Genomic DNA, 27,146 nt, shown 5'->3' with positions numbered 1-27,146 from the left:
TCACCAGGTGCAGAACTCGAACTCATGAATCACTGAAGTCAGATGCTAAACCAACTGAGCCACCCAGACACCCAGTAGATCACTTTCTAAATAGCCCTGAGAGGTGGGGTTTTGTATCATTGCTGGGAACGTGCTCTGCCCATCCAGAGGTACCAACTACCAGGAGCTCAGCTTAGGTGCCTCTGACCTTCCTGTCCTCCTTCAAGCTCTAACAGGACTCGTGAATTCAGAACATCCTTATGAGGCAAATACTTTCTATTAGCAAATCTCTTATATAGCATTAAATTTGAGAGAGAACAAAAATATTGGGCCTGAATGGCTTGATCCTAAAATGGAGATTGTCATTTGACACTTCACTGGCAAATGTCTAAAATGTGCAGATCCCTGGGGATGGGAAAGAAGAATAATTAAACCTTTTAGGCAGCTCTAGCTCCTAAGGTATATTGTATTTCATGAAACAAGCGTGTTTCTGAAAGTTGTGTAAATTGAATCTCTGTAAATGGAATTCTAATAAACTATGGATGGTTGCTATTTGAAGGAACCCTTCCATTAATCCCTTTGTGATGTGACTAATCACCCCCAATCTGTCTGTTCGGTAAGTTTGCTTTTCCTATGTCGAGTTTGCCTACAGCAGGACACAGCTGTACTGAACTATCGAAGATACTCTACAGTCGCCAGGAATATCCACTTAGGGGATTTGAATCTGTTTGCTTAACATTTCCAGCCTCATGCAAGATTTAATTTCATTGGCTTTAGGTACAGTATGTGCCTTGTACTTAGGTTCAACGACTACACTGAAAAGCTTTGTTTAAATTGTACCTCTTGGTTGTTTATATTTTCCCAGTTAGAGCACATTCTTTAAAAAGTACTTGAGACAATCAATAGGGGTGAAGGGCATCCCTTGAAGACAGTCAAAGAATTGCATTGGGATCTCAAGAAATGAAAATGTTCATGGACAAGGGGCACCACAGTCCCTTAGCAGCAATAAAGGCGCTCATTCTTCTGTTGACCAGTGATACCCTGTCTTCTTCCAAAAGAGATTCTAGGCTTACCATAAACACCAAAATGCAATAATCTCAGAGCACTATTAAGATGAAAATGAAAGGTTAAGACCCAACCAATGAAGTGAGGAAGAGCAGAATATCATCACTGAAAACTCTAGACCAAGGGTTGCTATATCAGTTGAACACCAATCATGACTCTGAATTTTTTGACAGCCAAATAAAGAATAAAAATGGTGGGACAGGTTCTCTGGCTCTCCTCAATCCTGTGAAAGAAACATGTCAGATCACCAGGAGAGATTTGTAACTTTTTCCATATATCAGTCTTTCGGGTCCCATATTATAACAAAGCACAAGAATCCTTGCTTGTTAATCTAAAAATGTCATTATTTCATTTTGTGGGGAAGAGATGACACATGGCTTTATTTTGATGGTTCTCAGACATGGCTAGCTTAAAACTCCAGGAATGAAAGGAAGATGGTCAGCTTAAAATTCCAGGAATAAGAGGAAGATAAAAAAGCTCATTTGGTTTGTAAAACAGCCCACTTGGAGTGACCAGATCTTTCCAACATAAAAAAGTAACAAAGAAGTTCCCACAAGATTCTCAAGTTTCAAGGATCTGTGTAACAGTATCACTGAGAAGTGAGTCAAGTTATAATAATTGCAGTATAATGGTAATAAAATACCTAAAAGTTTACCAAGTACTTTACAAAATACATACATGTGTTTTCATCCTCACTGTCTTGTGCCTAGATATGAATGCCTACTTTTTTTGCCTGTGAGGAAACAGGTTCAGAGAGAATCAGTGGCCTTGCCGGAACATAGCTGGTCAGCAGTGGATCTGGCCTTCTGAAGAGGCAAGCCACTCAGGAGTACGACAGGTGTTTATTAAAAGAAGAAATTTGGAGGGCTGGGATGATAATTTATTTATTCATCTAAGGTATAAATTTTGAGCTAGATAGCAATTGATGGCTATCAATAGATAGACTTGAAAATAAGTTTTCAAAAACCTCCCTTTACAAAGAATATTTAATAACCTTCTTACAAGTTTGGGGATGTTAGTGCATTTGCTAGAGCCACACCAAGGATCTGAAGCAGTAACACTTTGTGCCATTGTTTATACTTTTTTACTCAAAATCCTACTTTCCCACAAGATGACTTCTATTTTTTTTTTTTTTTAATTTGAGAAAGAGAGAGAGCGTGGAAGCGGGGGAGAAGGGCAGAGGGAGGGAGAGAGAGAGAATCCCAGGCAGAAGGAGGGAGAGAGAGAATCCCAGGCAGAGGGAGGGAGAGAGAATCCCAGGCAGGCTCTATTCTCAGCAGAGCCCAATGCGGGACGCAATCCCATGACCCTGGGATCATGACCTGAGCCAAAATCAAGAGTCAGATGCTCACCCAATTAAGCCACCCAGGCACCCCCCTACAAGATGACTTCTTACAGCTCTGATATCTTGTCTTCTAAGCCCCAACCCCAAGCCACTCAAAATCCAGGTTAAAGCACATCACTGATTTCAGACAAAACTGAGAAGCTAAATATCTTTCCCTGCTCTCTGAATTATGCATTTCATTGAACAAATTGCCCACCTGCCTCCCCCAACTCAGCACATCATTTCAGATCATTTGTGTAGATTTTTTTTTTACAGTTTCATGCACAGTGCAATTTCTATTAAAATATCTTACTCTCTTCTGCCCTTCTCTTGCTTGCACGTGCACATGCTCTCTCTCGAAAAGAAATAAATGAAAAAAGAAAAAAAAAGCTTGCCCTCTGATTTGAAAAAGCTTTGTCCTCTTAAAAGAGAGATCCTTTCAAACTGGGTAAACCCTATTCTGAAGACAGAGAAAAACTAAATATGATGAGAGCATGAGTTTCCAGTATGAATGGACTCAGACATGAAAGTGTTCTCTTACAAAAAAAAAAAAAAGAAAGAAAGAAAGTGTTTTCTTCTCTCCCCGGCATAATATGCCTGTGAGATAGGAAAAGATGAACTTTTGCAAGGTAGCCTTTGATTATCAGCACTCTAGTGTGTCGTCTAAACAAGGCTTATAATTCCAAATGCCTAGAATTTTGAGGCTACAAATCGCTTTTGTTTTCAAAAGGCTAAGGATGATGTAGGCACCTGGCTTTCTCTTCATTCAGCAGCTCGCTGCTGTTATTTTTTTTCAACAGAAAAGAAAACTGTACTCAGTTTAGTACAGTTTAACTGTACTGTTAGTATGGGATCGTTTTCTGTTCCTTAGTTAAAGAACTTTGAGGTACCTGAGTACATTAGAGCTATAATGCTTCTCCCAGATGAATTTGCAACCTGGTTATTATCCCAAGAGGTAGGGAGTAGGGTTGGGGAGGGGAATGGACTGAGTAACATATTAATTGAAGATATCCTTTTACAATATCTTAGATGAATTGCACCCTCACCACCAGATTTTCCTTGATAGTCTGGGGACACCACTTTGTAGCCACAGAGCATCACGGCAGCTGGACTGTGCCGGAAGAAGGAAGTCCCCAAAGTCGCATTTGATCATTTTATTACTTACATTGAAATAAAAATATGGATATTACCCAGGAGTTGTTACTGAGCAAGTATGCTGGTATGATTTACAATATCCATTCAGTCCATTTTGTTGAACCAAAAAAATGACCAAGGCAACAGCACAGATTACATATGAAAGCTCTCTGAAAAGAAATAAATATCTGTCTCCAGTCTTTTTCCACTTCTTTATCCACTTGTGTTTCTGAGTGGAGTACGTACGTATGTGTAGCTAACCATTCTAGAGTGGACATGGTCTCCTATCGCTGTTCTCCACAGAAGGGGTCCCAGGCCCAGAGAGGCCAGCTGGTTCTCGCCAGGCTACACGCCAAAGCCTGAGTTAGAGTCCTCATTCACAAATACCCAGGGCTCAGGGGATAAATTCACACTGCCCCCTGACTTCCACATACACATGGTTCCGTGGTGTAAACTTTCTATGCAGGAAGAGAGGGTGCCAGAGAGTCCACAGAGGCAGAAAGGAGAGTCCCTTAGAATCAGTTGTCTGTGGAACACAACGAAGCACAGGTAGAGAAATACCCATTTGTGAGAATGAGTGATACCGTGAAAACCCCCATCAGGCTGTCCTAGGTCAAACACACTTTGGAAAGAGTGGGTGAGTCTGTTTCTGTGCATCAGTTTGACACTTATGCCTCCTTAGCTCTTAGAGACCTGGAAGGTCTGTCTTCCCTTCCCTTCCCTTCCCTTCCCTTCCCTTCCCTTCCCTTCCCTTCCCTTCCCTTCCCCTTCGCTCTCTCTACAAGTTTGTGTTCTCTGCCCGGGTTTTGGGAGAAGACCAACGTCAGCAGATCCTAAATAAAGGCCAGCTGCCTTTGCATGTCTCAGACGCCAGCCTCCACAAGACCTTTTTGCTGGGTCACACACAAAGGCCAGAAAAAGGACTTTTATTTCAGTCTCGGGAGGTGAATCCTTTCAGGGCCCAGTATCGGTTTGTCACGAGGATGGGGGTCCAGCATCATTCCCTGGATCCTCAAGCCACCTTGCATTTCTGAGAAATGCAGATGAGGGTGGACGACGGGGTTCACAGACTGGCCTGTGTCCTCAGCAACAGTGGAACCTGGGTCTCCATGGAGGACCAGTCCCTGGCCAACGGCTCTTCACCAGCTACCATGTTCAATAATCCACACTTCCTCCCTGACTTTGATGTCCCCTTCCAGTTAGTTGGCCTCCCAGAACCGACTTGGATGCCCTCCCTGCACCAGTGCAATCAAAGAAGCAGGCAGGTCTCTGTTGTAGCTGACCCTAGACCAGGGGCTGGGAATAGTTAACCAGAAAATCCTTGTGGAAAGCCAGATGTCATTGAACACATGTAGCTATATTCTAAGCAAATGGCCAAACCCTGAGCACTTTGTGAGGTAATCTTAACCTAAATGATGAGCAGCAGTCCTAAAGAACTGTTTTAAGAACAGGCTAGTGTGTAGGGGCTCCTGGGTGGCTCAGTCGGTTGAGTGTCTGACTTCAGCTCAGCTCACGATTTCACAGCCTGTGAGTTCGAGCCCCACGTCGGGCTTTGTGCTGACAGCTTGGAGCCTAGACCCTGCTTCAGATTCTGTGTCTCCCTCTCTCTCTGCCCCTCCCCCGCGCTCTCTCTCTCTCTCTCTCTCTCTCTCTCAGTAATAAATAAACAATAAAAAATGTTTAAAAAAAAAGAGTATGCTAGTATTTAATATAGAAGGGTTTTAAAATCTTAATTATGGATGGAGCTGGGAAGTAGATCTTTAATTTCTACCTGGCCTCTTCCTCTCTCCTATAGCACACTCAGACTTACTTGTGGAATATATACATATTTCTATGCTTATTTGATTTATGGCAATCTGCCCCCTAAAACATAAGCCCCAAGAGGTCAGAGGTAGTAACTCTTTCTGCTCATGGTGGTCTCCAGAGCGCTTAGAATACTGCCTAGCAGATGTTCAATAAACATCTGTAAATAAATATAGAGTTTACAGAAATCATTCCTGTGGTGGTAATAACTAAGAAGGGTGCAGGGAATAAACAGACCCCTCAACAAGATATTGCTGTGAGATTCCGAAGGGCAGAGGTCCAAAGAATATGAACAGTCTGAAATATAATTGTGGATTTGTGCAGCTGTGCTCATGTTACTAGTTGCAAGATTTGTGACATTTCAGGCATGCATTTGCATGGCATATAATGGGTAGAGATCAGACCGTACTAGATTTATGACTGGATCAAAAGCACTGTCCATCCTAGAGCCTTCCTGGGAACAGGGTGTGCGGGAATGTATTGCCAGATGCATACTAAAAAGCGCTCCCGTGCTCGTTCCCCACGCAGATCGTGGACGGCAAGCTGTGGTTCCAGCTGGACTGTGGCAATGGCCCGGGAATCTTGGGCATCTCGGGCCGCGCCGTCAACGATGGGAGCTGGCACTCGGTCTTCCTGGAGCTCAACCGCAACTTCACGAGCCTGTCCCTGGACGACAGCTACGTGGAGCGGCGTAGGGCGCCCCTCTACTTCCAGACGCTGAGCACCGAGAGCACCATCTACTTCGGGGCGCTGGTGCAGGCGGATAACATCCGCAGCCTGACCGACACGCGGGTCACGCAGGTGCTGAGCGGCTTCCAGGGCTGCCTGGACTCGGTGGTGCTGAACAACAACGAGCTGCCGCTGCACAACAAGCGCAGCAGCTTTGCGGAGGTGGTGGGCCTGACCGAGCTAAAGCTGGGCTGCGTGCTCTACCCCGACGCCTGCGAGCGCAGCCCGTGCCAGCACGGGGGCACCTGTACCGGCCTGCCCTCCGGGGGTGAGTGCACTGCACCCAGGCACCTGCCGGGCGGGGGGCGGGGGGGCGTGCAGAGGGGCTGGACGACCCGGGAGGGACTCCCTTTGACAGGCATAACCTACTCCTCAGTGACAGGAGTATTCACCCAAGATGCTGGCCAACCTTCCTACTCCTCTTTGGGAGGGTCCGGGAGCTTGGCAATTATAGGAGCGTGCGGTTTAACGCTTTTGCAGCAACCCACAGACACGGGGCGGTGACCTCAGGAGTCCAGAGATGCTATCACGGCTGCCCCCTCCCCTGGGCCCTCCACACTCTTCCAGGCCTGGGGAGAACTAGGACCCCCTTTTAAGTATTTGCCCCCTGGAACCAGCTGTGTGTCACTGGAGAATGACTGGCTGCAGTCTGAGTCACTGACATCCCCACACAATCCTTTGTCACTCAACCATACGACTTCACTAGAAGCTAAAGGGAGGGAAGAGTGGAACCCACCACTCCAGAAATGGAAATACAGTGGCGATGTTTTGGAGCATGCCTTTAAAATATGTGTATTGAGGGGCACCTGGGTGGCTCAGTCGGTTAAGCATCTGGCTCTTGGTTTCGTTTCAGGTCATGATCTCACAGTTTCGTGGGTTCAAGACCTGCATGGGGCTCTGCGCTGACAGCACAGAGCCAGCTTGGGATTCTCGTCTCCTCTCTCTCTCGCTCTCTGCCCCTTCCCCACTCATGCTGTCTCTCTCTCAAAATAAACTTTAAAAATATATTTTTTAAATAAATTAAAAATGTGTATTAAAAATAAATCTAGTGGCACTTCTATAAAGGGGTAGAAAGGAATAAAGAAAGGGCACTTTACATGAACTCTGAGGGCAGAAAAACAGTCAGTGACGCCATGATGATTTACCCCAATAATTTTTCCCCCAAAACATATATCACGGAAAAGAAAGAACAGGGTAGGTCAAGAAGGCGGGGGAAGGGTACTGAATGTTTCTAACATTTCTAATGTTTCTCCAGGCCTGGGAGTCTGAAAATGAAAGTGTCCCTGTCTTCCCCAGATGTGGTCTCTGTGCTAACATAAACTAGGTCAGGCACTCGGCGAGTCGAAGGCTCGCCTTCCAATAGCCCAGCCACCGATCACACTTCAGCTCCTTTGCAGAGTCTCTCAGCAGTAGTGTGATTAGCAAATTTAAACCTTCCTCACAAATCACTTAGAGATTCTGCTGTGTGCATTACCATCTAATGTTCGTGAAGCCCAACTCCAAATTTAGAGTCCATTTTATTATTAGAATGTTATAAACTGTCCATGAAATGATGCACTGCCGAAATACAGACACCAAAGTTATTTAGACTTGCATATGTTACTGCCACAATGAGGGCCAAGTGCCCTGGGGGGAAATTTCTGCCGTCTCGATTTAAGAAATCTATTTGCTGTTTTTACTGTCTCAGCAGTATATGTAAATAAAGGGTTGTTATGGTGCCATAATTCCCGAATGATGGGCAGTAACTATACTTCAGTGGTTCTATAAACCAGCCCATTATGACAAGTCATGGCCAGTTTTTCACCAGGCAAAACAATTCTGCTAGTATGAGCCATCCACGATATATAAAAGGAGCATATAATTAAATTGGGTTGAAATAGAACACCACTCCATGTCAAATGCTGGGTACATAGCCACAAATTGTAACATACTTTTAACGATGGCAGGACATTGTTTTTGCTGGCAAAGCTATGGGCTTCCACGATAGGTTATCTTTAAAATAATAATAATCACTGTATTAAGGAAAAAGACTAAGGAATCTTGCTCTTCAGCGTGCATTTTAATTGCCTCAAATCGGTGAGCTAAATATTCTGTGCAGGTATGTTAATTAAGTGAGTGTGACTCATACCAGCACAGAAGATTTCCTCTACTTTTTTTTTTAAATGTTTACTTATTTTTGAGAGAGAGAGAGAGAGAGAGCACATGGGGGAGGGGCCGAGAGAGGGGAACAGAGGATCTGAAGTGGGCTCCTTGCTGACAGGCTGACAGCTACAAGCCCAACGGGAACCCACGAGATCATGACCTGAGCTGGAGTCTGATGTTCAACTGACTGAGCCACCCAGAAACCCCTCTTCTAGTTTTTAATCTCTTTTAGTTTAACCAGATTTCAGCACTGAGGACCCACCTGCTGTATACTTTTCACATGGCCTAAAGAACTTGCTTTCCTCTCCCCAGAAGCCCAACCTGGCCTACAGGTTACATTCTCTCTCATACTCCTCTTTGTCCCCTGCTCCCCACTTGGCCCATGACTGGGGTTGAGATTGCGATTCCACGACAGGTGCTCTTTCTTCCAAGGTGACAGAGCCGTTCAGCAGTGCAAGTCTCCTTTGAACATGGAAGCTCACGTTTTTCTAAAACAGAGAAAGTATCTTTCTTCATCTCCTCATCTAGGCACCTCTTCTCTCAAGCTTACTATACCCGTGGAGTTGTGGAGGCCCAGTGGCTCTTACCTCAGCAACCGCCAGGGCATGGTCCAAATGTAGCCATCCGGGGGGTCTCATGCACAGCAGTACCGAACCTAGGGCCAACAAACTTCTCACCATTCACCGGGAAATCCAGGAAGTGGGTTTTTGTTGCTTCCCTGGGGAATCAAAGGCACAGAATTCCACCTCTGATGTGTGAGGAGGTATTTACCCGCTTCCTGGCTATTAGGATTGAGACCCTGGCTTCTAAGAAAAGAGGAGAGGGAATCCATTTTCTTGCCACCATTATCTGTTCATATCAGAGGAATTTTTGTCTAGGTTCTCGTATCCTCTGCAAATTCCTGAAATTGGTGCCAAATAGTAAGGGGGGATAAAAGCAAGAAAAGAAACAACCAGTAATTTGGCCTTTAACTCATCTGTGAGTCTGCAGCTAATTATAAGGTTATTTAAAAAAAGGGGGGGGAGGGGGAATAATCATCCCAGTTGTGAGTGATGATATAAAAAGAATAAGACTTGAGTCATTAATGAAAGAATATTCATCCCTTGAAGAATTCTCTCTGGCTGCAGGGGTATCTAATCACAGAGAGAATCTTGCTTCCCCAGATCAAAGGCTAAGATGCATGCAGTATTCAAAGAGGGAAATAGGGTTACAGAAAGTAGAGTGAGGTGCTTCAGGTATGCCTCTGTGCAAATGCTGATGACACATTTACTTGACTGGAAGTCTTGCTGCTGTTTGAAGCCCATAGTCTATGTTGCTCTTAAACTCCGGAAGGCATAGTTTATATAATCATCCTCTTGACTATTGAAGAGTGCTGGAGTATTGGTCATTGGCTCTCCTGGTGACAGACTTCGTTCTTCCACTGTGACTCCTCTAGCACATTGTTCCAGAGCCTTCCAAGGTTGTTGGTTTTTGGTTTTTTTTAAGTTTATTTATTTATTTAAGAGAGAGAGAGAGAGAGAGAGAGAGAGAACGTGCACCTGAGCAAGGCAGGGGCAGAGACAGGGAGAGAGAGAGAATCCCAAGCAGGCTCCATGCTGTCAGTGCAGAATCTGACGTGCGGCTCAATCTCACAAAGCGTGAGACCATGACCTGAGCCAAAATCAAGAGTCAGACGCTTAACTGAGCCACCCAGGCATGCCCAAGCCTTTAGAGTTTTTAAAGCAGACAACCCACAGCAAGAGGCATTTTCTTTCAGAGAGGCAGGATTCTGTGCTAACCACCCCCAAACCCAACCAAACCCTCGGTATGAAGTGGCAAGGGAGCCGCGTCTGCTAGCTTGGAATGACATGGTCGGTGGCTTTGACCAGTGTTATAACTCTAGCTGTCCCAAGAGCAAGCCATGGGAACCACAGGACACTTCGAGCCCAGAACACTAACTTGTAATAAGAGTGTAAATATGACTCTGTAAATCAACCACAGAGGGAAGGCTCTCTCTTGTTAAAGCCTTAAAATTATATGTATTTCATAAACATGAACTGGAAATAGCAACCGCTGTGGAGAAGAAGTGGCCTCGTCCCTCTCTGACCCCTGCATTTCCAGACCCAGTGGGTAGGGAGCAACCCACTGAGGACCCACAGTCTGGATGAGGAGTCCTCAGTCCTCCATGCCTTATCCTGTTCAACTCAAGCCCCTTCCTGGAAAAACCTATTTGAAGCTAAGCTATAATTTGGCAAAGCAATGCAGCTAGCCAGGCAGTCACCAGGCCAGGAAGAATCATTCTGTCTGTTTTGCATGAGCTTAGAACCCTAACTCTTAAAGTAAGAAGTTGGTAAAATTTTAAATGGTAAGAGTTACCATTTAATAGACTCTTGCTATGTCTTGGTACTTGCCGACCTTGTAAGTGCTCATGCACTGTGACAATTCTCACAGTGCTCTGGGATCGGTACTGGTCTTCCCTCCTCTTATCCCCATTTTACAAAAACACAGGCCAGAGAAGTTAAGTACCTAGCCCAGCATCACACAGTAAAGTGAGGAAGCCAAGATTTGACCCAGGTTTATGGAACCACCCCTCCCCGCCCCCCGCCAGCCTGTGCTCTTAACCTTTGTTACTTAAAATGTGTTCCAAGAACCAGCAACATTGGCATCACTACAGATGTTAGAAGTGTAGCGTCTCTGATCCCAGCCCAAACCCACTGAATCAAAATCTGTATTTTAACAAGATCTCTAGGTGATGTACTGATATCTTTCTCTGTCTCTGAACTGCTCTTTTTTGTTTGCACGTATCATATATAGTCGTCCTCAAACCCTGAGATGCATCTGTATCACCTAAGGACCTTATTAAAATGAAACCTTGTTATAGAAGAGTCTCTTGATTGTTAAGGGAAAAGGAGAATTTCTGTACTTGCCTCCATCATTTGTTGCCCATGTCAGAGGAGCCTTCTGCTAGATCACTGAATCATATTCACAAGTTCCTAAACTTACTACCAGGAAAAGTTTCTCAGTGAAAGTTTTGGGGGGAAAACACACACACACACACACACACACACACACACACACACACACAAACACACACACACACACAAATCTACAAATCAGAATCTCAGAATCTGCAAGGGTAGAATTCAGACATCTCTGTGTTTAACAAGACTCCAAGGTACTTCTATGCACATCTGAGTTTGAGAACGACTGACATTTGGGAATCCCAATAACTCTGTATTTGCAGGAATGTGAGTTAGTGAATTCCAGAAGAGTTAAGCAGACATTGGATGTTTAGGAATCGAATGTCAGGTACACAGCCTGCATTTGTTATCATTGTTTTAGTGTAAAGATTGAATTTTGCTCCCCAGATAGTCAGGAGTTTGATGTTACCCTGTACTCCCCTTTGAAGAGAAAAGTGATAGTGTCTATCTACTCCCTCTAAAAAAGTTGCAAGCGACAAGTTCTTGGATGTTGCCAAGAGTTGGCCATAGAAGTGTTTTCAGCAGTAAAGCTGCCCAAGATCTTTTGGGTGGTGTCTTACTGAGTGTTTTGTGTCCTTAACTTGTAAGGGTCTAGATAAACTCAGGCCTTCAAACCTTAAGTAAATTCTGGGGTCCCATTGGTCTCTGTGACCAATGGATTCCACTTGTGTGGCCACACAGCTGGCTTAAGGGAATTGAACAGGGTTCCTGGATGTGCTCAACCCACTGGCCCACTGAGCAGAGCGGGACAGACAAGGGAGAAGCCAGACTCCCAGTAAATAGACTGGATAAATCTTTTCTAAAGATTTTATTTTTAAGTAATTTCTGCACCCAATGTGAGGCTCAAACTCACAACCTTGAGAGCAAGAGTCACATGCTCTGGCAACTGAGCCAGCCAGGCACCCCTATTGTGGGCATAATTTGACTGAGCTTTGCAGCTGATGGGGAAAAAAATTTTTTTTCTGGGTGACTGTCTTCTAAATACTGAGGTACCTTTTTTTGGTACTTTGGAAAAAACCTTACAGTAACAACATTAATAATGTAGATACTGATAAAAAGGAAAAAAATACCATCAAAACCCTGAAACAGTCAGGTTATGGGCAAACACAAAAGAACATGCTGGAAGGTGAGAATTTACTGGGTGCCTAATGTTGTTAACACACTGCATGTTTCCAGATCCTCAAAGAAAATGTTAGAGGCTCAGCCCAATATACAGTGTATGAGATGTGAGCAAGCTTTCCCAGGAAAAGTTACAGGTCTCCCTTCAAAGGTCATTATGTAGAAGAGAAAGAGAAAAGTCAGGTAACTAGAAGTTGAGATGGCAAAGTCCCGACAGAGGCCATGATCTACAACAGGGCTCACCCAGCTTATGATTAGCATCTCATGTGGTAATGCGTCCACCAGTCTTCTCAATACTTCTTGAGATTCACACAGACTAGAAGTTTCAGGACTTCCCAGTATTCAGCCTAAAAGTCAGAGTAAGAAATTCCCATGGCTTTCAGTTGTTTGGTGGATGGGTGACACAGAAATGAAGCTGATTTCAGAATCCAGAGTAATTACAATAATTACAACAATGAAGCACCTAATGTTTGTGTGCTACATTGTGGTTGATGAATCCAAAAGCCTTATCATCCTCTATGAAGTGGGGATTAGTGAGGTTCAATTATCAGATAAAAATAGGGAGGTTCCTGGAGGCCAGGCGGCTCGGCTGTGATCATACCCCGCTGGTGGGTAACAGCCAGAACTTAAAAGGACGCAGGGCCTCACTGCCACCTCACAGCTGCCTCCCCAGATCATGGGAGCTCTTGGAGTTTCTAAATGAAATCCGTAATCCAGCAAGCATAGTGGTTGATGCCGACTTCAGATCCCAAAGGCCAGTTCACGTTTGTCATTACTTCCACCTTTGTGCACCAGGCAGATGTTTCCTTATCGAGGCAGCCAAACCCGATCAGAATCGTGTCACCAACACTGGAGAGGAGGGCTGAAGGTTGAGGCCATTACCTGGATGAATCAGGTTGGAAAATGACTACTAAGTCGAAGGAGTGAGATAGAAATGATCTTGATTATTTGCCTACACAGCCCAAATTTACTCTATAATTGCTTAAACCGTTTCTATTTTTTGCATTTAATAGGTTTTGCAGTGTTCTTTGCACAACGGAAGGAGGGGGCATGTTAAGTTTGTCTGGGTGCACATTTCAAAGCCATCTGCATCTGCTATAGCTAGAAGGATCGTAAACAAGAGCACAGCTTTGAGGCAAAGCTTAAAAATACACTTCTCCTTTTGCCAGGATTGGGGGGAGAGAAGCGATCACATTATCTTTTTTTCTTTTTAACATGCATCTCGATGCTGAGAATATGATTGTCTTTTTTTTAAATCTGGGAACTGGTTTTAAGTGGTGCCTGCCAATTATTGACTATGTAACTTTGAGTAAACCATCTTAGTTCCCTCATTTATAAAATAACTGTAATAATAGTACTTACAGGGTAGGGTTATTATCAAGAATTAAATGACATAATGCATTGACTGTCCTTAGCATTTTTCCTAGTGCATAATAAGCTATCGTTCTTGCTAATGATTTCCTTATGTGACAATTCTCCCCCGACCCAGAAAAAAAAAAGTACTCTTTTTAATAACACTGGGATGTTATCCACTGCATTTTATTTTTCTTTTACATCTACAAAGTGTTACAATATTATTTGTGGTCAGAGAATGCCTGGCTATCTCTTGAAAATCTGTTTCCTTGATTTGTGTTTTATACCAACAGACGGTAATCTTGGGAAGAGCAGTAACTTTATTATGACACTATTTTACTATTTAATGATTATTTGGCTCCCAGAGGGGAGTCTGATGTCCATCATCCGTATCTCCTTAGCTGCCTGGTGAGTTGTGGGGACTAACCCCAAGCCCCTCCTCATTCCTAGCAAGTGATAAGTTCCTGCTCACTGTCAAGCTTCAGTGCCAATACCGTCTTACAGATGTATTTGAGGATCTGAAAGCCTGGACTTAAGCTAAAACTGTATCACTTACCAGCTATATGTACTTGAACAAGCCACTAACCTCTCCAGCACCCTCATGGCGTTGAAATGTTAATGGTGCTGCTTATTTTTCCTTCATAGGGTTATCGTGGCCCTTCATAAAGTGACTGAGAGTGATTTTAAACCACTATCGTATCACTGTGGTAGGGTTATTGATATTATAAAATTATTAATAATAGGGCCTAGACCGGATAATGAGATGAGAAATAAAACCTTGTGATAACAGGTTACATTTGATCAACAAGCCTCTTTTGTTGTCTAACAATAGATATCACTCTTCTTTCTTTTTTTTAAAAAATGTTTATTTATTTTGAGAGAGAGTGGAAGCGGGGGGAGGGGCAGAGAGAGAGGGAGAGAAAGAGATTCCCAGGCAGACTCTGGGCTGTTGACATAGAGCCCCACACGGGGCTCAATCCCATTAACTGTGAGATCACGACCTGAGCCGAAATCAAGAGTTGGATGCTGAACCAGCTGAGCCAGCCAGGCACCCCTCATTCGTCTTTCATTAAAACAAAAATCTGACCACCTTAAAATAAAGTCCAATTGCTTTTCCCTCTCATCGTGTTAACATAAAAGCTGCAAATTTAAAGTTGTAAAAGCAATATTTTTCCAAACGTTCTCTACCTCCTTTGCCCCGGGGGTTTGAGATCGTGAGAGCAGGTACTAGACAGCTTCCCTCTGCTTTTGATAAACAGAAGATCCAGAGAGAGTGTGTCATGAAGCACAATTGTTAAAAATGCAATTCAGGACGATACTGAACAGCTTAGGTGTGGAGCCAGATCCGTAGTGGCATCGCGACCGCGAATAAGCCATCAGCTTCTTTGAACCCTAGTTTCCTCATCTAATCAGCTTCTCTGAAGCCCAGTTTCCTCATCTAGAAAACAGGAATAACAATCGCACCTTTGACGTAAGCTCGTTTTCAGAACGTATGCGTTAATACACAGAGAGTGCCTAGAACTGTCCCTGGCACAGAGGTTCACACGAGTGTTAGCTGCCGCCATCATCATCTTCATCCTCTTCTTCCAAATGGATAGCAAGTTTTCTCAGATGTCACACAGAGCTCCTCAGTCGGGCATGGTTTCCTCCAGCCTAGATCCAGTGTCCCCACTCTGGGCTCCCCTCACACCCTGTGCCTACTCGCAAGGTAGTTTTGTACTTGTCTCTGTTTATAGATGGTGTAGTTCTGTCTGTGTCTCCTCAGGGACTGCCACGGTCCTTATTCCAGGGTGTGCCGGTAATCAGCTCTCTAAAAATAAAAGCCCTGATTTGCAGTGTCTGTTGATTTCTGTGATGTAAATACTCCCACCACGGCTGATGTCAGGCTACCAGTGGTTTAATGAGTGGCCTGCCAAATTCCCGAATATTTTACGGTCTGTTCTCACATCCCTTTGAGCTGGCTCCGGCACACCACTGCCTATGGCTTAGGCACTCAGTCAGTGAATAGGTTAATCAGTCAGGCTGGCGGCTGCATCCAGTAGCACTAGATATCCCACAAAAGATAATGAAAATGACAAAATGCAGAAGGAAATGTGGGGGAGTAAAATAGTGCACTAGAGGTATTGCCTCATTTTAAATTCTGATTTTCCAAGGCACTGAGACATCAAATCAAAGAAATCAAACCCATGACCTTAGTTAGAATCCAGTTTCCATGATAGTAATTCAAATGTCCCTTATTCCCAGACACTCCCTCTTTGTGCCTCCCCTGCCGCCCGCCAACTGCCTCTGCTATGGCTTTATTTGGGAAATTGTCAGGAGCTTGCCAAATAGAAGCTGGAGAGGGAGGAGTTTTACCTGCACTGACCTACCTTGCCTTAGATTCCCCTTCCTGGCTTCCCTCCCACCTCATCATCGATGTGCTTTCGAGTCCTATCCTGTGGTTGTGTCGCCCCTCCCTTTAGTCAAGGAAGGAATCTAACTCAGCCTCACAAGTGCCTCTACCTCTAAGCAGCATGCTGTTCTGGCCAAGGACTAGCCAGGTGACACAAAGAAGCATTTTTCCCAGTTCTCACCGCTTTCATCAAGCCTATTCAATTCCATTATGGCGAGCGGCTTGGAAAGAAAACAGCTTCCAAGTCAGCATAATGTAGCACAATCATACCTCAGACTACTACATCCTGTCCACAGACATCAGGCCAGCTGCCTTTGGACACAATAGTGGTCTTTCCTTAAGAGGTCATTCCCTGATGTTTCATTGGTATAGCATTCAAGAGTATTTGTGTCTCTCTGAGCCTCCATCTCTGGTCCTTTGTGTTTCTTGGTGAGACTACTCAGTCCTCCTCTTGTGAATGGAAAGATTTCTCTCTTGCCTCCTGCACCTGCCTCCTGAAGATGAGTCTTTCTTTCTCTGAACCTGCGAACACCCACACAATCCTAATGTTCTGCTGTACATGAGACTTCTCTGTAGTGTGGGTTGAGTAAACATAAATGAGCACATACACTCTTTCAATCTATCGATATTTGACTGTCTTAAACCAATAGAAATCAATCTATCGGGGCATCTGGCTGGCTCAGTAGGAAGAGCATGTGACTCTTGATCTCCGGGGTCATGAGTTCAAGCCCACGTTGGGTGTAGAGATTACTAAAATAAATAAATAAACTTAAAAAAAGAGAAATCAATCTATAACATCCCAACATCAGTCACTGGGGAGCAGAGACGAGCCCAAGAACCCTTCAAATAAGAGTGAGAATGGTTATTTACAGCATTTACAAAAGATCTTAGCAATGAGGAAAGCCTTATTGATTACTTCCCAGTAATGGTGGCAGCTTGCTGTCACAACACCACTACCGCATGAGTAAAGGCATTTTTTTATTTACTGTTTATTTATTTTGAGAGAGAGACAGAGCATGAGTGGGGGAGGGACAGAGAGAGAGGGAAACAGAATCCGAAGCAGATTCCAGGCTCTGAGCTGTCAGCACAGAGCCTGACATGGGGCTCAAACTCACAAACTGTGACATAGGGACCTGAGCCGAAGTCGGACACTTAACCAACTGAGCCACCCAGAAGCCCCTGTGTAAAGGCATTTTAATAAGCCATAAGCTGGAGGAGGGAGGGGACCTGAGAAGGAGACAACACCAACACAAGCTTTGAGGGTGAGAGGCAAACAGAGAGGTGGTAAGGAAGAGGGAAGTGAAGCTTTGTTTTCTTTTTTTCAGCATTTATTTATTTTTGAGAGAGAGAGCATGTGTGTGAGTAAGGGAGGGGCAGAGAGAGGGAGACAGAGCATCTGAAGCAGGCTCTGCGCTGTGAGCACAGAGCCTGATGTGGGGCTAGAACTCAGAAACTGTGAGATCATGACCTGAGCCGAAATCAAGAGTCGGCCTCTTAATTGACTGAGCATCCAGGACCCCTAGGAAATGAAGTTCTGAGAAGCTGAAATGCTGACCAATAAAAGGGGATCTGGGAACTGAATCCCCAAAAGGCTCGGGAATTGGAGGCATTAGCCACTTCTAAAAGGGGAAGGGATAGGGAGAAGGGCTTAAAATAAGAATTGTTGAAAAGTGAGTTTAAGAGGCAGTCAGAGCCCCAGATTCCCAATCTCTCTGCATGGCCACAAAACCACTCCCCCCACATCCTGGCAGAGCCCACAGATGATGGTGAAATGCAGGGGTGAGAAGACGCCAAGCAGCCGGCACTTGGGGGACAGGGAGGTAAAAGTAAATCTGATGTGTTCATTGGATGCTGAGACCCACAATCAGCCCTCCTCTACCACCACCCAGTCCCCTGAATGTGAGAAACCAGGCCTTCACTCTCCCTCTGAGCAGGTGATAAGGGTCATTACTGGTGAAATTTCCAAAACCAATGGTACTAATGTAGTATCACAGTTGACAAACCTCATTCATGTGCTCAGAGCTTCCCATCAGATTTCTGGTTTCCTACCACTCCCCTCTGCAATCTGAGCTGATAAGGAAGGATTGCCGGACAAGGTAGAAAATCCTCTAATTTGGAAGATACGGAATGTATCAAGCTTCTCCAGAAAAACAGAATAGGTAGGATGGATGGATGGATGGATGGATGGATAATAGATAGGTTTTAAGGAATTGACTCATACAATTGTGGGACTGGCAAGTCTGATATTTAAAGGGCAGGCCAGCAGGCTGGAAAATCATGTAAGAGTTGATTTTGCAGTCTTGAATTTGAAATCACAGAGCAGGCCAGCAGGCTGGAAACTCAGGCAAAATTTCTATGCTGCAGTCTTGATGCAGAATTCCTCCTTCTTAAGGTCATCAACTGAATGAGTAAGGGTAATCTGCTTTACTTAAAGTCAGCTGATTGTGTTAATCACATCCACAAATACCCTCACAGCATCATCATAGATGGTGTTTGCCCAACATTTGGGCACCATAGCCTAGTCAAGTTGACCCATAAAATTTACCATCACAGAGACCAAAACAAAGAAATAGAAAAAAAGAACTGGGAGAAAACTATGCAGGAAGAAAACTTCATAAATATATTAATATCCTCAGAGAGATAAGAGAAGATATTATAACCACAAAACAGAAGCAGGATGCTCTTGTTTAAAAAACAGAAACACACACACAAAACCTCAGTGAACAACAACAAAAAAAAAGCCCTTGGAAAACGACAGCATAAATGAAAATCTCAATAGAAGTTGTTTCAGAAGATGAGAATCTCTCAGAAACTACAGCAAAAACCCACAGAGATGTAACATAAGAAAAATAATTAGAGGAAGATTCAGGAGATCTGAGATCCAAACCATAAAACTTCCATAAAGACAGAACAAGGAAAACAAAGGAAAATAAATCATCAGTGAAACGATGAAAGAAATGTCCCCAAAGTTAAAGAACAGGACTTCCCAAAGTGCCCAGTGTTGGTTGAAATAAACCCATACTAAAGTATATCATTGTGCAATCTCAGAAAGCTGGGGGCCAAGGGAAGAACCTCCACGTTGTCGGAGAGGAAAAGAAACCAGGCCATGTACAAACTTCAGGAACCGAAAGGGCCTGGGATTTCTCAAAGGCCACATGGAGGCAATTACTCAGAATTTTGTACGTTGCCTACCAGAGAGGGGAAAGAGTGGCGTAGTAATGCAGGTTTCAGTTATGCAGGGTCTCACAACATTGACCTCCTGTAAACCCTTTCTCGGGAAGCTACTGTGGAATGTGTCCTGATGACATAGAGTCTGCCAAGAAATTAGGAAAACAGGTGATACCACAAACACTAGCTCCAGCCCAGCAGAGGGCGTTCCCATGACAGCTGCCCCACAGTAGGACGAGGGGGCACTATTCAGGATGAAGCCAGTCAGACCTTGAGGAAAGACTTCTCCAGGAGATAAAAATATAGAACACCAGTGAAACAGAGATAACACAGAAAGACCTAGTCCATGAAGAGTTTGGTGTTGAATTAACGATAAGTACAGTTGACCATTGAAGAAAATGGGGCGAGGGGCGCCGAACCCCCACACAATTGAAAATCTGGGTATACCTTTTGACTCCCAAAACTTAACTCCTAATAGCCTACTGTTGACCAGAAGCCTTACCGATAACATGAACAGTTGATTAACACGTAATATGTATGTTATATGTATTATATCCTGCATTCTTACAATCAAGTAAGCTAGAGAAAAGAAAATGGTATTAAGTTCCTGCAGAAAATAAATTCACCGTACCGAACTGCAAAAGATTCACACATAAGTGAACCTTCGAAGTTCAAACCCATGTTGTTCAAAGGTCCACTTTTCTGTTCACTGGGATGCGGAGCTGCTGTTGTACAAAATAGAACTTGTAGAACTGACTCTTTACTATGTGGATATATAGCTTTAATTTAAAAAAAAAAAAGGAATTTAAAATGTAAGTAGGGAGAAAGAAAGTCCTTACTAATTATTCATCCCTTCTATCTCTGAGAGGTAAATAATGCCATTGCCCTCTTAGAATCTTACCTACTCTGATATTTGATATTCTTTGCAGTAGGGATATTACTATCTCTTTCCTCATGATGGATTCAGGAGTGGAGAAAGTTGGCAAAGATGTGAAAATCGGGATCCAAATATGGGAGCTGGGTAAAGGCTGGGATTCTTCCATCTCCCTGTGCGTATGTCAAACTGAGGCTCAGTTGCTATATATTTAAGTTGCTATATATCCTCATTTTACCTGTGCTCTCCTCGTTTCCTCTCCAGGTCGGGGAGTGGGGTGGATTGCAAGTGCTCAGCCAAGGAGAAAGGGCACGGGGGTGAGAGAGGTCTTCCAGAAACGAACTAGCATTGTACCTATGGTAGACTTCTCCTCCCTGGAAAAATCCTGCCTTTTATGTCGTCGTGTGCTTGGCAAAGCATCTTCGTCCTGTCTTGGTCCCTGCTCTTGGAATCTTGGGTGTCTCTTACCATTCTCGCTAGCATTTAGGTATGTGGTTAATTCGGTGCAATTAATTAGCAGGGGATCCAAACCGTTACTTGGCATTTTTGTGGCAAATGTGTCCCAAGTTCAAAGTAACAATTTGAGGGGTGCCAGGGTGGCTTAGTGGGTTAAGCATCTGACTCTTGATTTCAGCACAGGTCATGATCTTACAGTTCGTGAGTTCGAGTCTCGCATCAGGCTCTGTGCTGACAGCACGAAGCCTGCTTGGGATTCTCTGCCTCCCTCTCTCTCAGCCTCTCTCTGTCTCTTCCTCTCAATTTCAAAAATAAATAAACTTTTAAAAAGTAACCAGTTTGAAAATCATCTTTGGAACCTGGGCCATGCCAAAGATTTGGTTTAGGAGGAAGTAGGAGGGCGCACCGTGGCCGAGTCCCTGCACTCTGAGCACTGCCAGTGGCATCTGTGGCTCATGAGGTCCTCTGTCTCCCTAGGCTATCAGTGTACCTGTCTCTCACAGTTCACCGGGAGAAACTGTGAGTCTGAGATCACAGCCTGCTTCCCAAACCCCTGCCAGAATGGAGGCTCCTGCGACCCAATAGGGAACGCTTTCATCTGCAATTGCAAAGCTGGGCTCACTGGAGTCACGTAAGTGAGATTGTGCAACAGTCTTTCTCCCTGCCGCTTCTTGTCCCTAAGAAAGCAAAACAGTAAACAACTAACTGGGATAAAAGATTTACCACGAGCAGGCCAGGCAAAGGGTTAATATCTCTACGAAAAGAGTGCTTACAAATGGCTTAAATCTTAACTGGGATTATCTCTGGGTAATGGAGTTACTGGTAATTTACATTTTTTACTTTATACTTACCTATATTTGCAAATTTTTACATAATTGCCGTGTGTTCTCTAATTAGGAAAACAATTCTTTTAAAGGGAATCATCCATGACCCCTAATAATTCCAGTGTCATTCTGAGGCAGACATGCTTACCCGTGTCCCCAGAAGTCATTAACTGGACTCTACTGCCTAACGTTTTATGACCATTCTGAGAAACTAAAACATACCTCTCCTTTGCATACCTTTTTTTTCCCCCAAGAAATGAGGGAAATTAAAGTGTTAGCCAAATGGAAAGGGAATGGTTTAAGCTCTTAGTAAAATGCCACTTCCAACCATCCTTGCTCGTTTGAGAAGTATATATATGTAATCTCAAGCAAGTGATATTCTAATTACAGATCAGTCTTATGTATTCATTAAAGCAAATCTCCCGAGGACTTTACCAGGAAATACTTAGCTGGCTTTGAATCGTTGGATGTAATTTAAAGTAATAAAGCTGCATTTATTTTTAAATACTCTGTGATTCTAATTTCCAAATGACCTGGCCTCAATCTGTTCAAATTAGGGACGTTTGACTACATTTTAAAAGGTGGATTACCAGAGATATAAGTGATCGTGCCTTTTAAATGAACACATCAGATCAATTGCTGAAGTAGAGAAAAACGAAGAAGGAGAAAGAAGGTCCATGTTCTCACATAATGTTAAACTAAGAAAGAGTGAGACTCAGACGTTTTTGCCTTGTAATTATACTTGAAGTGAGTCGTGGATTGCTTTAAAGAAAATAAAATTGATTTAATTGTTTTTCATTAGAATGCTTTAATCATTCTTTCCTGATAATCTGTATTAGCATTAACCTTTATCGTAAGCACAGAATCTGTAAAATACATAGATATGTAGCCCTGTACCTACCCACCTGCTCCCTATTTTTGCCCAAGCCCTCTAATGCACCTGTGTGTGGGTGCACACACACACACACACAAACACACACACACAGTTCCCAGAGAGACCAAAAATTACAGTAACTGTTGAAGGAACATGTCAGAACCAAAGATTTCTTCCTCTTGGGAAACTCTACATAAGGTATATAGGTTCACTGCTCTTTCTCTGCAATTCTACAATCCCAAAAGCTCAAAGAAATAAAAGGGTTAAGGATAAATTAGTGGCAAACTAATCTGGTGGCAAAACCAGCCAAAACTGCTCTGAGACTATTTCTAGTCTTTATTTCTCTCACTGAGAATGAATATCCGTATGTTTTATTGTGGAAACACTGGCATATTTGGTTATGGGTCCCGTGCCAGCGCCATGGTTCCAGCAGTGGGGCGGGTATCTGCCAGAGCATGAAAGCCATGTACTGTATGACGTTTCTAAGACTGCAAAAATTTAAATTCTGAAACGCACCTGGCCCCGAGGATTTGAAAACCAGTACCTCTCCAACAGCATCTGTTCTTTCTTTCTGCTCCTTCTCTCCTCTCCCCCACCCCCACCAGTCTTTGCCCTGCTCCCATCTGGCTAGGGTCTGGGAGCCATCCCCTTGGGAGAAATCCCTTAACTTCCCATGACAACTCAGGTCACCCCCTCCCCCCCTGCCCCCCACACAGAGGTGCCCAGCCACCTCCCACGCACTCGCACACCCTCACTCTGTTTTTGTCACGCTCCACGTGCCCTTTGCGCTCTGTGCTTTCTGATAAGGAAGGCGGTTGGGAATGGAGCCGCGCGCCTTGCTGTCTGAGAAGGACTCTGTGTTTTCTCCCAAGGTGTGAGGAGGACGTGGACGAGTGCGAGCGGGAGGAGTGTGAGAACGGGGGCGCCTGCGTCAACGTGTTCGGCTCCTTTGTCTGCAACTGCACGCCTGGCTACGTGGGTCAGTACTGCGGGCTGCGCCCCGTGGTCGTGCCCAACATCCAGGCCGGCCACTCGTACGTGGGCAAGGAGGAGCTCATCGGCATCGCGGTGGTCCTCTTCGTCATCTTCATCCTGGTCATCCTCTTCATCGTCTTCCGCAAGAAGGTCTTCCGCAAGAACTACTCGCGCAACAACATCACGCTGGTGCAGGACCCCGCCACGGCCGCCCTGCTCAACAAGAGCAACGGCATCCCGTTCCGCAACCTGCGGGGCGGCGGGGACGGCCGCAACATCTACCAGGAGGTGGGGCCCCCGCAGGTGCCCGTGCGCCCCATGGCCTACACGCCGTGCTTCCAGAGCGACTCCAGGAGCAACCTGGATAAGATCGTGGATGGGCTGGGCGGCGAGCACCAGGAGATGACCACGTTCCACCCTGAGTCGCCGCGCATCCTGACCGCCAGGCGCGGTGTGGTCGTGTGCAGCGTGGCCCCCAACCTCCCCGCCGTGTCGCCCTGCCGCTCCGACTGCGATTCCATCCGCAAGAATGGCTGGGACGCAGGAACCGACAGTGAGTAGGAAGCCATAGTGCGTCTGTTCATCCCGCTAGGGTCACTGGGGAAGCTGTGGTCTGGCACTGTGGAAGGAAAGCAGGGAAAAGAGAGAGAACCCGCCTGCACAGAGCACTCGTTGTGACCTGTCCTGGAATTGACTGTTCAGAAAAACTGATCTGGTTCTTACCGCATTTACAGATGGGGAAAATGAGGCTCGGAGAGCATGCATAAGGTCCCCAAGGTCACACAGCTAGCAAGAGGCAGCAGAGCGGGTGGGCCAGCCCAGAGCTGTCAGCTCTAAAACCCATGCTCTACTCATAATGGCACACCATTGTTGGTAAAGCAAGCTGTGTAATGACCTAAGTGATAAACAGAAAGCGTGTTCCTCCAGGTCAGAAGAAGAGAGTATTTCTCAGCTTAGGGTGAAGACTTGAGAGGAACAGAGGGATATTTGAAATGGACCATGGTACATTAAAGGTCGGGGGAAAGGTGGAGGGACCCAGACAATGAGAAAACAAGCAAACCGTCTGTTTGGCTGGAATGCACGGTCCATGAAATAAGAGGGTGAACCGCAAGGCAGGAAAAGTCCACTCCAGATAGTGGTATTTCCCTCTCCTTTAGGACTCATGCAGCAGTATTGTAGCCAAAGGAAAGAGCCACAGGTGCAAAGCCCCTGTGGTGGGAAAGACCTTGACATGTTGAAGAACAGAGAGGAGATCAAGGTAGTTGGGGATTGGTGAGCAACAAGGGAAAGTGAATGCATTTTAATGGCAACATCAGTGCAGGTCTTTAAGCAGGTGAGTGACATGATCGAACTTACATTTTTAAAAGATGGCTCTGGCTGATCCATGGAGACCAGACTAAGAAGGACCAAAGAGGAAAGAAAACAGAGTCAGTTAGCTAGCTTCTGTGAACATCTAATTGAGCGATGGTGATTGTTTCCCCTGCCCTAACACCTGTCAGGATGAAGCTAACGCAAGCTCTGTTGTAACCTATGACTTTTCATCAGGCCAAATGGCCGTATATTTCAGCAGCAGAGATGCCCTGGGAGTAGGAATTTCCAAAGGCTGGGGTTTTAGTACTATGATGCATGTTGGGGTAGAGGGTACAGGGGAGGCTGCTTTCAAATGGAGCTGGAGAGCATATGCAGCCCCAGAGGTAAGGGCATCTTTGTAGAGAAAGGGGGAATTCCTGCTGTGTCTTCAAGCATAAGTAAGATTTGGGTAGGAAACTATTGGAGAGGGCCTTCCAGAAGCAGGAAGCAGCTTGATGAGTATAAAGGGCACATGAGGGTTACCTGACAGGTGTCTGGCTGTGTTGTTCAGGAGAAAGGTGAGTCTAGAGATGAAAGTTTGGACATCATCTGCATGCAGGGTGGTTGAATCTCTAGGAGGGGTGAACTCGCTGAGGGAACAAGAACAAAGAAAGGATGGTCAAAATGGGCCTCCAAAAGAATTTGGAGATGCCTACGTGTGGAAGGTGACAGAAGCGAGAGGCCAAGAAGGGACAGAAAACAGAGCAGAGGAAGACGACAGGGCAGCTGTGTGGAAGCCAAGACCACCAATAAGGTTAGCAGGGTTGAGTACTGTGAAACCATCAGGAAAGACACAGCCTTGAAAACACAATATATTGTACCTGACACCTGGAAGATTCTTAGACATCAAAAGATATTTCAGCAAGTCATCAGGACAGAATCCAGAATGCAGACGTTAAGGACGAAGAGATTTGTTGAGAAGACAGAGGCAGCCCACGCCACCATCGATGTATATTGGGTCTCCTTAAAGCCTCACACATGCCCACATGGGCACCCAAGGGGAGGAGTGGAGGGGTGAAATGAGCAGCTTGAGGACAAGGAGCTAGTAAAAAGAGGGGTGAGGACTAGGACCTGGCGCATCCGGACACACAGTCTGTGCTCTTACCAACACCGCTCCTGGGAGCTTTAGCAGGAAAGAGGGAGAGAGACTCCTGATGATTGAGGAGGGGGCTTCTGTTCTTTTTAGGGCTGCCCCAACCACACTATCTGCTGATTCTGCCTCTCTGTGAGACCCTCCTGTATTGTCAGTCACTGCCCTTGGATTTTAGTCATTCCCTGTCAAATGATCTGTAGAGTTAGTCTTTAAGAAAACCTCACCAATCCACCAGCTATTAGAAAGGCTCTTTTTTAATTTAACAATGAAGAAAGAGGAGGTTGAATAAAGGAAGTGGAGAAAGAAGTTGCATACACGGCCTTCACCAGGGTGGATCATTTGTTGTTTCCTTCCTACGGTCCAGGGTTAAGCTGAAGGGCCTCACTCTGTGCTTTTCTGAGGCACACCTTCATATGTTTTTGCGGTGTGGCTGTTGGGGGGCAGATTCTCTCAGGCGTCTCTCTCCACTCACATCAGCTGTTTATCCACCTCATCGTTCTGCTGTGGCTTCAGCATCTGACAGCAGGTGTGGAGCCCCAGTGCCCGATACTGACATCACCTTTTGTGGAAGAAACAGTGATTTCTGCACTCACAAAGAGGGACAACTGCTCCCTCAATCACAAGTCACCGTCTCTTCTTCCCATCGTGTTACGCGATGATTTGAAGGTTTTCCTGGTGACCATTTTTCCTCCACTCGCTTCATAACATGACAGCTTTATTTACAGAATCTACCTCAGGCCAAAACTCACATTTCCCCCCGAAGTATTGTTGTGTTTTTATTGAGTAGATTCCCTTCTTTGTTAAGCAAGGCAGGGTTAGCCAGCAAGACAATCTCTAGGCTACTAATTCATTTTTTACTTGACAACTTCAAAATATGGGTTGTTTTTATTGCTTCCTTTAGTCCATCAAATAAGAAAATAGCCCTGTAGTGTGTGTGTGTGTGTGTGTGTGTGTGTGTGTGTGTGTGTGTTGTTCAGGCTGTCTTTGCATAGCCAAAAGGAGGAAGTGTGTAGATAAGAGCACGTCCACACTGCTGGCTGCCCCTCTACCACACACAGTGCAGAACCGCCGTCATTCCCAAAACCGATGTGACGCTGCCCTCTAGGAGGCGAAGCTGAGAAAGCCACTTGCTCCCCAGAGATGGAAGTTTGGATGAATGGAATGGCATTCTTGCCTATAAAATATTTATACCCCTATTTTATAAGTAATCTCATTTAACCTGGTGTTGACACCACGTCGGTTCATGTAAATGATTTAAATTAACTCTGAATGGCAAAGAGCAACACAGCCACTTCATCCTGCCTTCAACTCTTCACTTAGTCGCCTCACTTTGAGGAGGGAACAGCCACTTTCAGCTGTCAGCTCTTTGCAAGCTCATTTACCACGGGTTAAGGGTTCCGAATCCATAATGTAAATCACTTGATTGACAGACCTTTGCCCCCAGTGGCACAATCAGTTTTCTATTGTGGAGCTAAATTATTTTCTCGAAGCAAATGAAAGAGCTCTGAGAAGTGAACTCTGGGGGTGGGAAG

General features: G+C 44.9%; 1 protein-coding gene across 1 annotated transcript in view; it reads left to right on the top strand.

Annotated features, from left to right (window-relative positions):
• Positions 1 to 27,146, top strand: part of FAT3 (FAT atypical cadherin 3) — a 93,798-nt gene that overhangs the window by 57,260 nt on the left and 9,392 nt on the right. The window contains exons 13-15 of the mRNA XM_042959599.1: positions 5,834 to 6,302; positions 20,976 to 21,129; positions 23,069 to 23,724. Of these exons, the coding sequence (XP_042815533.1) occupies positions 5,834 to 6,302; positions 20,976 to 21,129; positions 23,069 to 23,724 (1,279 nt within the window). The remainder of the gene's footprint in view (positions 1 to 5,833; positions 6,303 to 20,975; positions 21,130 to 23,068; positions 23,725 to 27,146) is intronic.

Source organism: Panthera tigris, chromosome D1, assembly GCF_018350195.1.
Source record: "Panthera tigris isolate Pti1 chromosome D1, P.tigris_Pti1_mat1.1, whole genome shotgun sequence".
NCBI lineage: Eukaryota > Metazoa > Chordata > Mammalia > Carnivora > Felidae > Panthera > Panthera tigris.
The sequence above is the reverse complement of the archived record's forward strand: the minus strand, read 5'-3'. Positions and strand labels throughout refer to the sequence as shown.